Raw genomic sequence first — 15,155 nt, forward strand, 5'->3', positions numbered from 1 at the left:
GCAAAAGCTATAACAGACAGATCACATAGGGCAATACAAATGGTAAAACTTGGGGGTGGGAGGATAAATTAAATTAAAACAACAAGGCATCACTTACAACTATTAAATTAGTCTTCTATTAAAAGATGATATAACAGAGATGAGGTTGTGGGAAAGTGAGTCATTCAAAGACATAATGATGGTACTAAAAATTGTTAAAAATCCCGTTTAGAAAGTAAAATGAATCATGTATCAAAACCCATAAATTTATGTATACCTCATGAATTATCCCTAGAGAAATAAATAAAATGAAGAAAAACTCTAAATGCCTGAAGATTTTCACTACGGTGCTAGATCAATAAACAGCAAGATAGAAAACTAAATATCCAGTAAGTTAAGCAAGGAAAAGTTAAAATACAACTGCTGGAAGGACTATGACCCAGCTACCAACTACTGTAAGTATAGTGTTAGAAAAATGGTAAGAAAAAGTTATAAAACAGTAATATTAAGTTGTAGATTGTAACCATTTAAAACATCTGGGGACTTCCCTGGTGGTGCAGTGGTTAAGAATCCACCTGCCAATGCAGGGGACATGGGTTCGAGCCCCTGGTCTGGGAAGATCCCACATGCCGCGGAGCAACTATGCCCGTGCGCCACAACTACTGAGCCTGCGCTCTAGAGCCTGTGAGCCACAACTACTGAACCTGCGTGCCTAGAGCCTGTGCTCCGCAACAAGAGAAGCCACCGCAATGAGAAGCTCGCGCACCGCAACGAAGAGTAGCCCCCGCTCGCCGCAACTAGAGAAAGCCCGCGCGCAGCAACAAAGACCAAACGCAGCTAAAAATAAATTAAAAAAAAAAAGTCTAAAACATATGGACACAGGAACTGACTTGTATGGAATATGTAAGTGAAATCCGTGGTATTAGGAGATCAGATATAGATGTCACTTTAAATTTGTTTAAATCTCAACGTTAATGTATTTTTACAGTAATTTACAATTTTAAAGTACACATAACACAATACAAACTGTGATAAAACAATGTGAAAATATTTCAGTAAAACTAGTAAATGTGGTTCGATTCTTAAAGTGATCAATCTGAAAAGAAAGAAGATTCAGGGAAAGATCAAACACTATGTTAAGTTGGGCCAGGCCACACCTCCCCACACGCTGTGCACAGTCATTCACACCTGTCATGTCTGAAGGAAGGTTTGCCTTTCCAAACATCCAAAGTCACAGACAATTTTCACTTAAAAAGAACAGATCAAAGATTTATTTTTAAGAGTTCCATTTTTACAGGACATGTATTCACTGTAACTATAATGTTATGCTATTAACACAAGAATGACTCATTTCAAAGAGGAATTATTTCAGATTAAAATTTGGAAGACTTTTCCAAGAGGAAATTAAAAAAAAAAAACTGCCCGGTGCATTTACAAGAAATGTACTTGTGTCAGAGGCCAAAGTTTATTCCTTTGATTGAAAAAACCATGTGAAGTTCCACAGAAAGAAAAAAAGAATTAAGAGTTTAAGACGTTCCCTGTCAGAGAAAGGAAATTAAGCTTTGCAATAACACCTTCAGAGCTTTGATTTACAAAAACTCAAATTGCTTAGGTTTACCTAAGAGGGAAAAAAAAACAATGGAAGAGGAGAAAAAAATTGTCCTTTAGAGAAAAATGAACAATCTGTAAAAAGTGACATAAATCCTCTGCAATCTTACAACTCACAGGAAACTCACCATAGGGACAGCCAGGTAATAATGCTCGTAGTGAGATTAAAGTCAAGATGCGTTTTGTATTTAATAATTCCTCTGTGGAGAAAGAATGTCATGAATGAAGGAAGCCCCCAGATTTCCTTCTAGAAGAGGATGCTGCCACTAGGCTTCCTATAACTGGTCAAGAAAAACACCTCTCTTAACACTCATACATCCAGAAAGGGGATTTGATTAAGACATAGCAACAGCAACCAAAGCTTCTTTCAATCTCTCAAACGCACAGAGCCATTCAGCCCAACTATGGCTTACAACCCTGGAAGGGGGTTAGAAATGAGATGCAGAGAGTTCCGATCTTCCGGGTTTTCAGCGTCCTGCCCCTCGGAGTCCCGGCTGTCTGCTCCCGTGGTCGCTCTGCTGGCAGGGAGCGTGCACCGAAACACTCCGTGGCTCACTTGGCTCCCTATCTTGGACACACTCCGCCCTAGAGGTGGGCTGGGCTGCCGGCCTTCTGTAGGAAGTGTGCTGTCCCGTTACCCCAGTTATCCCAGCCTGGTTGGCCCTTCCGCCTCTCCCCCCATCTCAGTGGGCAACCCAACAGCGGTCTCTGTGGAGCCTCCCTCAGGAGCAGCGGGGATACAGCTTTGAGTCCTTTCCCTCAAACAGATACTCTCCAGCCTCCCTGATGATCAGTCCAACCTTATTACAGTTATCTGATGATCACTGCTTAGAGAGGCCTATTATGACTTCTGAGCCGTCTCTCCTGCCTAGAGTTTACTCTCGAGGCCATTAAACTGCTTTATTAAATCTTCATCAATTACCATGAGTTACATCAACTAATGTTGTATTAAAGATCAATGATATTTAAACCTACTTCTACACTAAGTGTACCACTCATACACGACATGTACTGCCTTTTTAGCATGGAATATTTTAAACATCAGTCCATCAGTTTCTATGAGATATCTGAGTTACATAAAAAAAAATTATAAAATCATATTCAATGGATTTTTTTTTTTTACATCATAAGCTATTTCTTTGGTCACAATAGCAAGTGAGTAGAATCTAGAAATCAATGACACATTCGTCTCAATACCAATTTGAACAGTACTGTTAGAAAAGTTCATCACAGGGCTTCCCTGGTGGCGCAGTGGTTTAGAGTCCACCTGCCGATGCAGGGGACACGGGTTCGTGCCCCGGTCCGGGAAGATCCCACATGCCGCGGAGCAGCTGGGCCCGTGAGCCATGGCCGCTGAGCCTGCGCGTCTGGAGCCTGTGCTCCGCAACGGGAGAGGCCTCAACATTGAGAGGCCCGCGTACCACAAAAAAAAAAAAAAGTTCATCACATATGGGATATCCTAGCCATTCATTCAGTGTTACCTAGAGTCCACAATCATTTTCTGAGATAATTACCATTCTGGGGAAAATGACACAGCACATATGAAGTGGTTACTTTAATTGTGGGAAAAATTCATTACATACTAAAAACTAGCTGGTCTTAGGTATCTGATTACATAAGCACTTCATCTACGTCAACAGAACAGTCACCTCCCCTGAGACTGAGTCTTATCCCATCAACGTCAGTCACTCTGAAGAAGTTCCTCCTTCAGTTTCCTCTCAATCCCAAAAAAAAAAAAGCACTCCTTTCGGGCTTCCCTGGTGGCGCAGTGGTTGAGAGTCCGCCTGCCGATGCAGGGGACACGGGTTCGTACCCCGGTCTGGGAAGATCCCACATGCCGCGGAGCGGCTGGGCCCGTGAGCCATGGCCGTTGAGCCTGCGCGTCCGGAGCCTGTGATCCGCAATGGGAGAGGCCACAGCAGTGAGAGGCCCGCGTACCGCAAAAAAAAAAAAAAAGCACTCCTTTCAAGGAGTACTACTGAACTGAAAACTGCAGGATGAGTAAGACAAGCAGGAAGAGGGCCATCCAGGCAGAAAAACATCACACGTAAAGGCGTGAGGAAACCTAGCATGCTATCCTCACTGCAATCCTGGAACTGCTGAAACAGGAAGGTGGGAGGACAAACAGAAGAGACAGGTCACTTTTTAACCAGTGAGCCGCAGCTGCGCTGTAGAAACCTACAACGTACAAAACTTGTTTTACACACACAGGGGATTATGGCAAAGTCAGATGGCGCAGAGCAGGTGGTGGACGGCAATATACAAGAAGGTGCAACTTACCGTGAGCGAAAGGAAAAGGGATCAGGCCCCACAAACAGTCCTAACGCAGGGTCCCTGGGAGCATGTGCGAGGTGGTGAGCAGATCTTCCAGAACTGCCCCTCGATCCCGAAGGAAGGTCGGCTGAGCAGTGAGGAGGTGGCTGCTCTTCCATTCAGCACAAAGCAAACACACTATTTACTCCCCCTCCACGGTGGGTGCTGGGTTGGAAGTGCTGACTTGTTCTGTGTTTTGAGTCTTTCAATCACTTCCACTGCCCACTGAGAGGCAAAATATTCTGGAAGTCTATCTTGACACAAAAAGGCCGAAATCGAAATCTACTGGGCTAGACAATAAAGAAACTTTGTATCTAGCTAAGGAGGTTATATCATAGTCTGTAAGTAATACAAGTCAGCCTGGAAGAATTCTGGAGGGGGAAGAGACAGACTGCTGTTTCAGAAAGACCACCACGGGGTCTTCCCTGGTGGCGCAGTGGTCAGGAATCCGCCTGCCAAGGCAGGGGACACGGGTTCGAGCCCTAGTCCGGGAAGATCCCACATGCTGCGGAGCAACTAAGCCCGTGCGCCACAACTACTGAGCCTGCGTTCTAGAGCCCACGAGCCACAACTACTGAAGCCCGTGAGCCACAATTACTGAGCCCGCATGCCACGACTACTGCAGCCCATGCGCCTAGAGCCCATGCTACACAAAAAGAGAAGCCACCACAATGAGAAGCCCGCGCACCGCAAGGAAGGGTAGCCCCCACTCGCCACAACTAGAGAAAGCCCGCGTGCAGCAACAAAGCCAACGCAGCCAAAAATAAATCAATTGATTAATTAAAAAAAAAGAAAGAAAGACCACCACGAAGTAGTGTAAGAAAGACCACCACGAAGAAGTGTACAGATGGATTGAAGGCATGAAGAACAGTAAGGGTAAGAAGATAAATAAGGAGAGGATCACCCCAGTCCAGGCAGGCGAGGGGTGATGCAGAAGAGGAGCACCAGGGGTTAGAGAGGAGGGGTCCGTGACAGTGATGAAACCATTATGGGAGAAAACAGAAGAACAGAAGGAAAGCAGGATAACGCCCAGGTCTCCCGACCACTGAAAGCAGCAAGCAAAACCTACCAGAGAAAGGATCCTATCTACCTTTAAAATAAAAGTGTTATCCAAAATAGCCCTCCCCACCCCGCAGTGGTTGAGAGTCCACCTGCCGATGCAGGGGACACGGGTTCGTGCCCCGGTCCGGGAAGATCCCACATGCCGCGGAGCGGCTGGGCCCGTGAGCCATGGCTGCTGAGCCTGCACGTCCGGAGCCTGTGCTCCGCAACGGGAGAGGCCACGGCAGTGAGAGGCCCGCGTACTGCAAAAAAAAAAAAAAAAAATAGCCCCCCCCTTTCCAGGAGATCAATAAATTACCAAAAAACGACCTACACATCACAAACCAGGTATCAGTCAGCAACTAGATATTGTTGGGGTGCAAAAAACACTGGCACGAGGAGACCCTTTCTAGAATTCAAGTCGCCTCTGACTTGAATTTCCTAGATTGCTAGCTGCTTTGTATTTGTCAATAAAATGAAGATTATCACAGCGTTTTAAAAAAAAAAAAAAAAAGGAGGTCAAGGAACTTGTAGGTGAAAGTATCAGAAGCTTCCATGGTGGCGTGGTCACATGGTCAAAGGCACAGTTGTTGTAAAACACTTGCAGGGTTATGGCTTCTGTAAGAAACCTGATGTGCCCCTCTCCGTTTAAAGAACCACGGGGACAGAAGGCGGCTTTCTCTCAAGCTCTGCAGAGCTCTCTAAATGATATAAAAAGTCTGGTTTCTCTTTAGTCCCATAGGAGGAGCTTGTGGACGTGTTACCCTCCCCATCCCTGTCCTGGTCTTAATCCCAACCCCGGGCAGGTGTTACTGTTTCTTCTCTCACCCTTGAAGCTTCTGAACGCCTAGAGCAAGTCACACACTGTGTGGACTGAGCTCACATCCAGTTCACACTAACAGCTGGGCCCTCGGTGTGATAACGCTTTTCTCCATCTTAGGTGGTTTTCTGCAGTCTTCCTATGCCGTGGGTTGTCAGGCTCTCGCACCTTTCCCAGTTCCTTCGCTCTGGCGCCGCCATCATCCATTCTCACACAGCAACGGAGGGATCTTTTCTAACCTCTCAGATCATGTCACTTTTACTGCTTAAAACTCTTCCAGTGGCTGCCACATCCCCTCCCCTGCCACCTAAAATCTTCGCCCCAGCCCAGGAAAGCCTACACGCTGCACCTCTCCACCTCCGCTCCTGCCACCCGCCCCCCAGCCTGCTAATCTCCAGCCTCACCATCCCCATTGCTTCCTCCGGGCCTTTACACCAGCCCCTGGGAATTCTGCCTACTTGATATGCCCCTTCCACAAATCTTCACAAGACCAGCCGCTTCCTGTCATTCAGGTCTCAGCCGAAATGTCACTTCCCTGACCATCCAATCTAAAGCAGCCATCCCAGTCACATGATGCTATTTAAATCCTACATACCTCTCATGTTTTGTTTTTTTACTTTCCATATCCGCCCCCCTCCAAGCCTCACACTAAACTTCTTGAAAGGTAAGCTCCCCGAAAACTCTCTTCTTCTTTCCTGTGTCCATGGCACTTAGAACAGTGGCTGGAATACAGTAGATGTTCGCTAAAAATACCTGTTGAACAGATGTTGTCTCCAAAAGGCCATCCAAAAACAATCAGCAGGTTAATGAGAAAGAATGAAGAGCGATGATTTAATGTGATGTCGTTTGACATCAGTCCCTAGTTTACTTCCGATAAATTCATCTGACTAAACTGAATCACTATTCCTCACTATACAGACAACCCTGGGGCAGCAAGGGGAGATGCTGTCACTCTGCCCCCGCCTGGAGATCCCACCAGCAGCGGGCATTCCTTCAAGTCACTGCTGTCCCTCTCAAGCCGCTGGAAATGACTGCACAATGACGATGGCAATCTCTCAGCAGACGCCACGCTTTCCTTGCCCTCCACGGCTCCCAACACGCCTACGCTACTCTGCCCTTTCTTTCCTACCTCATCACCTTCACACCCTGTTTAAAGATACCGTCAAAGAAAGATTATCCAACACCCCTCATACAAAAGGTAAACATTAAAAAGAAAGAAGAGAAAAAAAAAGGTAATCATTACACCCCTTCTCTTTCCCTGCTGATGTGGAAGAACTAAGATCTCTATGGAAATATTAGACATAGGAAAAACTAATAGTCACTGAGATGTTTACTCTGCACAGGGTGAGGTCAGCTCCACATCAGTCGAAACTTGGTAAGAAACATTTACCAATCTTCTCATCCAGTTTGGATTTAAATATGGGAAGATACCTCTGTTCTCCTTTTTCTACGTCAAAAATAATTATAGTTATGCCCTGAAAAGCAATATTTGAAGTTATCATTAGCCAAAAGAACATCATGACTACTGTCCTGCCCAGTATATAAAAACATTCTAGAGGGACTTCCCTGGTGGTCCAGTGGTTAGGACTCCGCGCTTCCACTGCAGGGGGGCATGGGTTCAATCCCTGGTGGGGAAACTAAGATCCCATACGCCATGCGGCTCAGCCAAAACAGAACAAAACAAACATAAAAAAAAATTCTAGAACATTTCTTCACAGGTAGACCTCGTTTTCATTTCATTTCTGCCACGTGACCTGCAGTAAATTACCGAAACCCTTTGAGCTTGAAATTCCTTATCTGTTGTATGAGAAGGGGGTAGCCTCGCTTCACAGGGTCATAAGGAGATTATCTGGGATGAGCAGCCTAACCTCGGGGCAGGTGTGGGGCACACAGGGGTTCCAGGAGAAGCTCCCTCTCCATCCTGGGTGGGAAATGAGAGCACAGGGCTTTCACCCACGCTGGTTTACAGAGAAATTGTTCATTCCACTGTGGAAGACCAATACACCGCCTTGACCATTTTTTATTTTTACCACTAGCAGTTTCAACTGGTATTCTACAATAGTTTACTTTCCTAAACTTGCGCCTTAGGGATTTCTGGTAGAAATGTTTCAAATTTAAATAAATAGTACTGTTATAAATCTGTTTCTAGAAAAACCACTGAAATATGCATTTCAAAAGGGAAAGTTCAGTATCTACTGGCCCCATGAACATTTTCAATGAAAATCTGGTTCCACTAACCAAATAAATCATTTGTTTTTTGGATAAATTTTATGTAGAAAAGAGCTAAAAATGGCCACAGTGGCTGAGTCTGCGAAGCTACGTTTCTTGCACGTGATCTAACTATGTTGAGAATCTGCATTTCTTCGATAAGATAGTTTTCTTTTGATAAGACAGTATGCAGAACGTTTTAAGAATCCTCCTTAATGCTCAGTGCTCCTAAAGGATCTCCTTAATGACTAAGACTTCTTGGCTCTCCCCAACAAGATGAAAACTTTTACTGTCTCACCTACCACTCCAGCGTAAGTATACCTCTCACACGGTCTGTCATCTCTGCGTGCTTTTCTCAATGACATCTGATTAAGGAAAATGTTCTGTTCAGTACCTAGCACATCGTCAAAAAAAAATGTATTTAAATAATGTTTGACTTGACTACATGGCATGAGCTGAAAAGAACACCCTGGATTCCTGAATTCTTATATCCCATTCTTCATATTCTTTGTGATATTTGTTAGTAGAGAAGGGTGGTGAGAGGTTTACAATACATGACGGCAAGTCATACCAACATGTATTGGTACGCAGTTACCCTATTTGAGCTGGAGAGAGGCTGGACCTCACATGAGCTGCAAGAATGGCTCAGTGTTAAGTTAGCTTTAGAAAGACTTTTTAAGGAGTCTCACACACTATGGTAGATTACCAAGAGATAAAGGTCTACAGTATTCCTTAAAAGCTCCAGAAAAGAGAGGTTTTGTTTTCTTGTTTTTACTGTCTGCTGCTGGGGGGCAGGGGACGTGAAGAGGGAGAGAAAACAGTTCTTCCTAGAAGCAGTGCATTAATAAATGACCCTCCGTGTCCCTCCCAGATAAAGAAGTTCTAAGTTAATTTTTTAAATATAAGCAGGTACACGTTTGTGCTACGTTTCTTTATAAAGTCTAAATCTGGTTTCTCTGAAACAGGTAAAAATACAGAAATTATTAAATGCTTTTCAGCTTTTAATTAGTGTAGCAGAAGTCACAAGGCAACAAATTTCACTACAGCACATGAAATGTGAGATACTTTGCACAGTTTTTAAAATAGGTGATTTAACAGCCTTTGAGAATTACAATTCTATAGAGAACCTACCTTAAACTTTCTTCTGGAATAAAACCTAAACTAACTCACTACATTACTACTCAACAACAAAAATAAATTCTTTCAGGACGTGGTATAATCATAATAATACAATGTTCCAATGCTATAACTTGAAAGGTTTGTAATTTCAAAACACAATCTCAGTTTGGAAAAATATGTGCAAATAAAACCAGCGCTTCGCTTCCCTGGTGGCGCAGTGGTTGAGAGTCCGCCTGCCAATGCAGGGGACGCAGGTTCGTACCCCGGTCTGGGAAGATCCCACATGCCGCGGAGCGGCTGGGCCCGTAAGCCATGGCCGCTGAGCCTGCGCGCCCGGAGCCTGTGCTCCGCAACGGGAGAGCCACAACACTGAAAGGCCCACGTACCGCAAAAAAAAAAAAAAAAAAAAACAGTAGGGGCAAAACCAGCACTTCTATATGAAACTAATACAAGTATTTCAGCAGAAGTTAAGCTCTTGGGCTGTACATCTAACGAAGCTGCACCTAGTTGCCTTTAGAAATATATAAATCCGACTGACCAGGTATCAAACTTCTAAAGGAGCTACTACAATATCCCATTTTTTTGGTCCCAGACTCCCCAGACTAGAAGCTCAAATAATCAGATATTATTTCACAGCATCATGGGATAACTAGAAATAATTACGATACCTCTGAAGCACCAAAAGATAAGAAGCCATAAACCTAAAAATAAATCATGATTAGTTCAATTGAGCTCTTTAAAATAAGCTATTATTTTCTCGAAAATATTATCCGTATTAGGGCTACATGATAAAATTTGTTTAGGCAGAACACTAAATTAAATAATCAGAAAAACCATTCTCCAAGTCATTAGCGATAAACAGGCCATCACTATTTCATTTAAACTATTAATGTAAATGTGAAGCTGCAATATGGGATTCAAATGTAAAATTATCCTTTGTGCCACTTCGTCAAACTGACTGCACTGTAAATACAATCAGTGGCCACTAGGCACATGTGACTATTTCGATGTAATTAAAATTAAATACATTTTTTAAAAAAATTCAATTCCTTGGTCCCACTAGTCCCATTTCAAGTGCAGTGGCTGCAGGTGGCTGGTGGCTACCACACTGGACAGCACAGATACAGTTCATTTCCATCACAGCTGGATATAAATGCCAAATATATGACATCAACCACTGAGACAGGCAAATTCAAGTCCTCTGGCCTTCCATGTGGCACTGCAGAATACTGTGTGTGGTTTTGTGTGTACATTTTGTTAATTTACCTTTCAGCAGCAAGTACAAACAAAAATTTTGATAAAACTATATCTAAAAGAACAGTGAATGCTTTTAGAGTTAGCTAAGCTCCTTCATAAAAATATTCTTCTTTGAATACAACACTTCACAAAATGAAAGCAATGAAAAAAAGATATCTGATATAATTTTAAATGGCTGAGAAATTTTGCTTTTAATGATGATTTCCCTTTATTTGATAAGTAAATACAATATGAGAGTGGCTCACTAAAAAGTCATACTGTCAAACTGCAAATGACCCTTTCTTTAATGAAGAAAAAATAAGGTGTCAAGTATGAAAGCATAATCAGTTTCTCCTCACCAAGTTGTGGAAATATCACAGAACCAGACATACTAACTATGGCAGGTATCTGAAAATGAGTGTAATTATTACCCCCTTTTCTGCAATAACCTATCATTACCTCTATTGTGATTCTCAGCGCTTGTCTACTTATTTTTAGTTAGCCTGCTAAAATGCATCATCCCCTTCTGGTTTGGGGTCCAAGTATCACTCATGTCCCACATGGAAGAAAATCACTTGATTCTCTAACATTTGGTGAGAAAACACATGAACACAACTTATTTGCACATTTTTAATATAATGCAGCCTAAATATCAACAGCAAATTATTTTTAGCATGCCTTTAAAAGCAGATCAAAAAATTGTACTCTTAATGCCACAGAACTATACACTTAAAAACGGTTAAAATGGTCATTTTTATGTTACGTACATTTTACCCCAACAAGAAAGTATATCAAAGCAACTATCTACTTTCTGAGACTATCCATTTTTCCATATTAAGCATAATGCTCTTCCTGATAAATTAGAATTTTTCAAAGTAATAAATTCAAAACCTCACTTGGTGGAATAAAAATCCATATTAAAAGCTAAAGAGGAGAATATATTTAAGAAAACAGTCTTATTTTCAAGTACCCCAAACATTACAGGATAAAGACACATATAACATGAGGTTACTAAGTGAAAATTTGTTTCATATTTTTGTGTGTCGCAAGTATAAGAATCTCCAGTTTAACCAATATTGCAAATTCAGGAGAAGTTCTTATCTAGCAACTATTCTAAGCAAGGCAATGAGGCACCAACTGCTTCATAAACAGTAACTCTAATCCTCCCAACCACCCTAAGAGCTACTATCATCCCCATTTTGCAGATGGTGAAATTGAGGAACAAATCCGTAAAAAAGAAAAAAGGGTACAGTCACAAAGGTAGGAGCTGAGCAAATACTGCGCATGCCATCACAGCACACAGTCTCATTAAGAGTCTACTGACATTAGGAAAGGCAATCAGAAGAACCATGCTGCTAAATTAGTCTTAAAGAGCTACATAAATTTTTATAGATTGTGATGATCTGGTATGTAGTTGGGAGAAAGAAAACTTTCATAAGCATTAAGAAAGCCCAAAGAACACCTTCCTTCTTCAAGGAAGAAATCATATTGCAACAACGCACATTTGCTGTCTTGCTCCTATTTTTAAGAAGAATTCACAGACAACTTGCAAAAGTTATTTTAAGGCAAAGAAATGTAAATCCAAGGAATAAAAAATTTTAACAGCAAAATCCCTCACCCTTATCCTATGTCCGTATTTTAATATTGGGCATTCAGATCACAAACCTAACTTCATAACCAGGTATTAAACTAAAATAGGATGCATAATGCTATTAACACTTTCAAATTCCCTGAATCCTGGCAGGACAAACTATCCCAAACCATCTAAACTCAATTATCAAATCCAATAAATTAAGTGTGTCCAGTACGTGAAAGTTTAGGGACGCCCTCCTTAAACACAAGCTAGGGGGCCTGGGGACAGAATATTATATTCTGCATCTGTGACTGCATATAAACAAAATTTGTCGCCACTCATTCCACAGATTGTATAAAAGTAAAAGAAAAGTTGTTTCGTTGTTTTAACAAATGAAGCCATAAGAAAACATCGGATGACTGCAAGATGATCCCGCTTCAGTGGGAGAGGTTTAAGTACAACTTCCTCGAGGAAACAACACTACTGAAGTCTGCATAAGCCATTGCAAGCCTCCAGGTTCTGCGACCGTTGAAGGAAAGGGGCATTTCAAATGTCTCAAACCTGCTGTTCACCTGTGTCCTGGTGGCCACGTCAAAAGCCTACAGAGCCTATAAACAACTCACTAATCTTCTCAGAGGTCTAGCTAAACAAGTTGTGGGAAACAGCAGGAACCAGGCAAATGCGTTTACTGCGATCAAAAACTTTGAGGTTGCATTTATTAAAACCAGTTTCCAGAAAGAGATAGAGTGGCTTGGCTGCCATCACAGCTATCAAGATCGAAATTCAACTAAAAATAAAGCAAAAGTTCTCTTTTCAGTAGGTATATTTCACTCCAACTTAAAGTTGTTTGTTTAAAGACAAAGCAAATAACAAGATTCCCGGTTCCCTTGTTCTTGACCTTCAAGAACTGCAAAAAGTCAGGACCCAACCAGAGAGAAAAAGAAAAGTTCGAGTGGCTGCCTCACCGACTCTGGAGCAGTTGCTGGAACCCCTCCCCGCGGTGAGGGTCTCCCCGCTCCCGCACGCAGGAGCTTGGGGTGGAGAGCCCCGAGGATGGAGCCGCAGCAGCTCTCCCGAGGTTTGCAACGCAAAGACCACCCGCGACGCGGACTCAGGCCCCCGGGCTCCTCTGGGGACCTGCACGAAGGCGCGCACCAGACCCCCGCCCGCTACCCCGCACACTTCCGACCCCGGCCCCGGCCCCCACCCGCCAGCCCGCTTACCGGCATCATTTTGGACCCGAACCGCATCGAAGCGGATGGCCAGACCGCGGCTCGGAGCCGATTGGAGGCGCCCAGGGGGTCGCGCGGTGCGGGGGTGGGGAGCGCAGAGGGAGGCCGCCCGGGAGGCGGCGGACCTGTTGCAAAGCGACGGCGGGTGGTGGGGCGGCGTGCGGGTCCGCAGAGTTCTCCCCGCGGGCTGGGGCGCCACCGAGCCCCGGGCCCACCTCCGACCGGGCCCCCGGACGCGGCTTTGTCTACTCAGCGCTCGCGACGGCCCGGACTCCCCCCGCTTTGCTCCGAAACCAACTAATCCCGGGGCCTGGCCCCCGCCGAGCCCGCGCCGGCTCCGCCCCCCGCGCGGAGCCCCGCCCGCGGCGCGCCAGGCTGGCTGGGGGAGGGGAGGACGCGGGGACTGAGCCGCGCGCGCCTGCGCGGGCCCGCGGCAGGAGGGAGGCGAGGCGGCTGGCTCGCGCCCGGGTTGGCGGGCGCCGGGTCACCTTTTCTTTATTTGCCTTCGGACGACGCGTCGCCGGGGGCGCGCGGCGGAGCGACCGGAGCGCGCGCCTGCAGGCGGGGCCGGGGACTGTAAGGCCGCCTCTGAAAGACGGAATAATGAAAGACGCCGGAGGAGCCCGGGGGCTGCGGCCGTCACTTCCCCGCAGTTTCGAACTGGGCCAGGAAGCTGAACCTTGGGCCGAGACTCGGCACCTGGACGGGTCCTCCCCGCGGCGGTGCCGCGGGGCTTGGCCGAAGCCAGGCGACCGGACCTCATGGGAGGACCCGGCCGCACGGCTGGAACGGCCGATGTCCCTGGAGGCCCGGCCACTGCCCCGTCCCAGCAAGATGGAGATCGGCAGGGCCGTCTCAGCCCGCAGCGCATTCCGAGAGTTCCTGGTGAAGGAGTCCTCGGGCTGTCGCCTTTCGTCTCATTTGCCATCGTCCAAATTCTGATATAGAACTCACGTGTGACTTTCTATAACTAAAAACAAACAAAAAAACCAAACATTTAAAGATGACGAAAATGGTCAATTTTACCTGTTTTACCACAATAAAAATAAGTAAAAAAAACCAAAGAAGTTTGAAATGCGTAAAGCAGCTTTCTGAGGCGCTGCTTTTCTGTTGCTCAAGAATGTCCTGGATTTCCTCTCTGAAGGTTGCTTGTTACACCCTCAGGACAGTCTCGGATGTGACCACACACTGCTCCCTTTGCAGGGAGCTAAGCGAAGGCCTAGGAGAATTGCAGAGGCTCATTTCGAAAGAGTAGCAGAGCTGGTTCAGGTACCCTCTTCCACCTTCCAGGGAGACAGATTCCGGGAACCCTAACTCCAGGAAGCCTTAGTTCTGGCAGAATTGTCCCTGTGAGCGAGCGTAAGTGGGGTGAAGCACCTGGATTTACCTAGCCTCAAGGATGGACGGTTCTTTCGTTGTCCAGTATATCCCTTACCAGAATCTCCATCAAAGTCTTATCCTACTCTTCCAGGTACATATCTGGAAATAGTAAATATTAAACTATGACTAATTTGATTAGTATTAAAATGTCTCCAAAAATCTAGTTTAAAGTCTAGCTTTTCTAAGAGGATTGTCCTAAGTCAAGTAAAGGGAATTCATCCCTTTTTTCAGTAAATATTTATCCAATACCTACTACATGCTGGGTATTCTTCTAAGTGCTGGGATACATTAATGAAGAAAACAAAAATTGGGTGGACAACAAAATCCGTAGCTGAGTATATTAATAATTAAGACTTACATTACCAAATATAGTTATAAGGAAAAAATTAAAGGGGCTAAGGGGATGAGGCATGCAGGTGCAATTTTAAAGTGATCAAGGGACTTCCCTGGTGGTCCAGTGGTTGAGACTTCCCCTTCCAGTGCAGGGGGTGTGGGTTTGATCCCTGGTCTGGGAGCTAAGATCCCACATGCCTCATGGCCAAAAAACCAAAACATAAAACAGAAGCAATATTGTAAAAATTTAATAAAGTTTTAAGAAATGGTCCACATCAAAAAAAAACTTTAAAAATAAATGAATAAATAAATC

At 44.6% G+C, this 15,155-nt stretch overlaps 1 protein-coding gene across 1 annotated transcript in view; it reads right to left on the minus strand.

Moving 5' to 3' along the window:
- The window catches only part of TP53BP2 (tumor protein p53 binding protein 2), a 66,664-nt gene extending 53,237 nt beyond the window's left edge, over window positions 1–13,427 (minus strand). Inside the window, exon 1 of the mRNA XM_060127458.1 lies at window positions 13,121–13,427. Coding sequence (XP_059983441.1) covers window positions 13,121–13,147 — 27 coding nt within the window. The 5' untranslated portion in view covers window positions 13,148–13,427. The remainder of the gene's footprint in view (window positions 1–13,120) is intronic.
- Between the last annotated feature and the right edge of the window lie 1,728 nt (window positions 13,428–15,155).

The sequence above is a fragment of the Lagenorhynchus albirostris genome, chromosome 2, assembly GCF_949774975.1.
Source record: "Lagenorhynchus albirostris chromosome 2, mLagAlb1.1, whole genome shotgun sequence".
Taxonomy (NCBI): Eukaryota; Metazoa; Chordata; class Mammalia; order Artiodactyla; family Delphinidae; genus Lagenorhynchus; species Lagenorhynchus albirostris.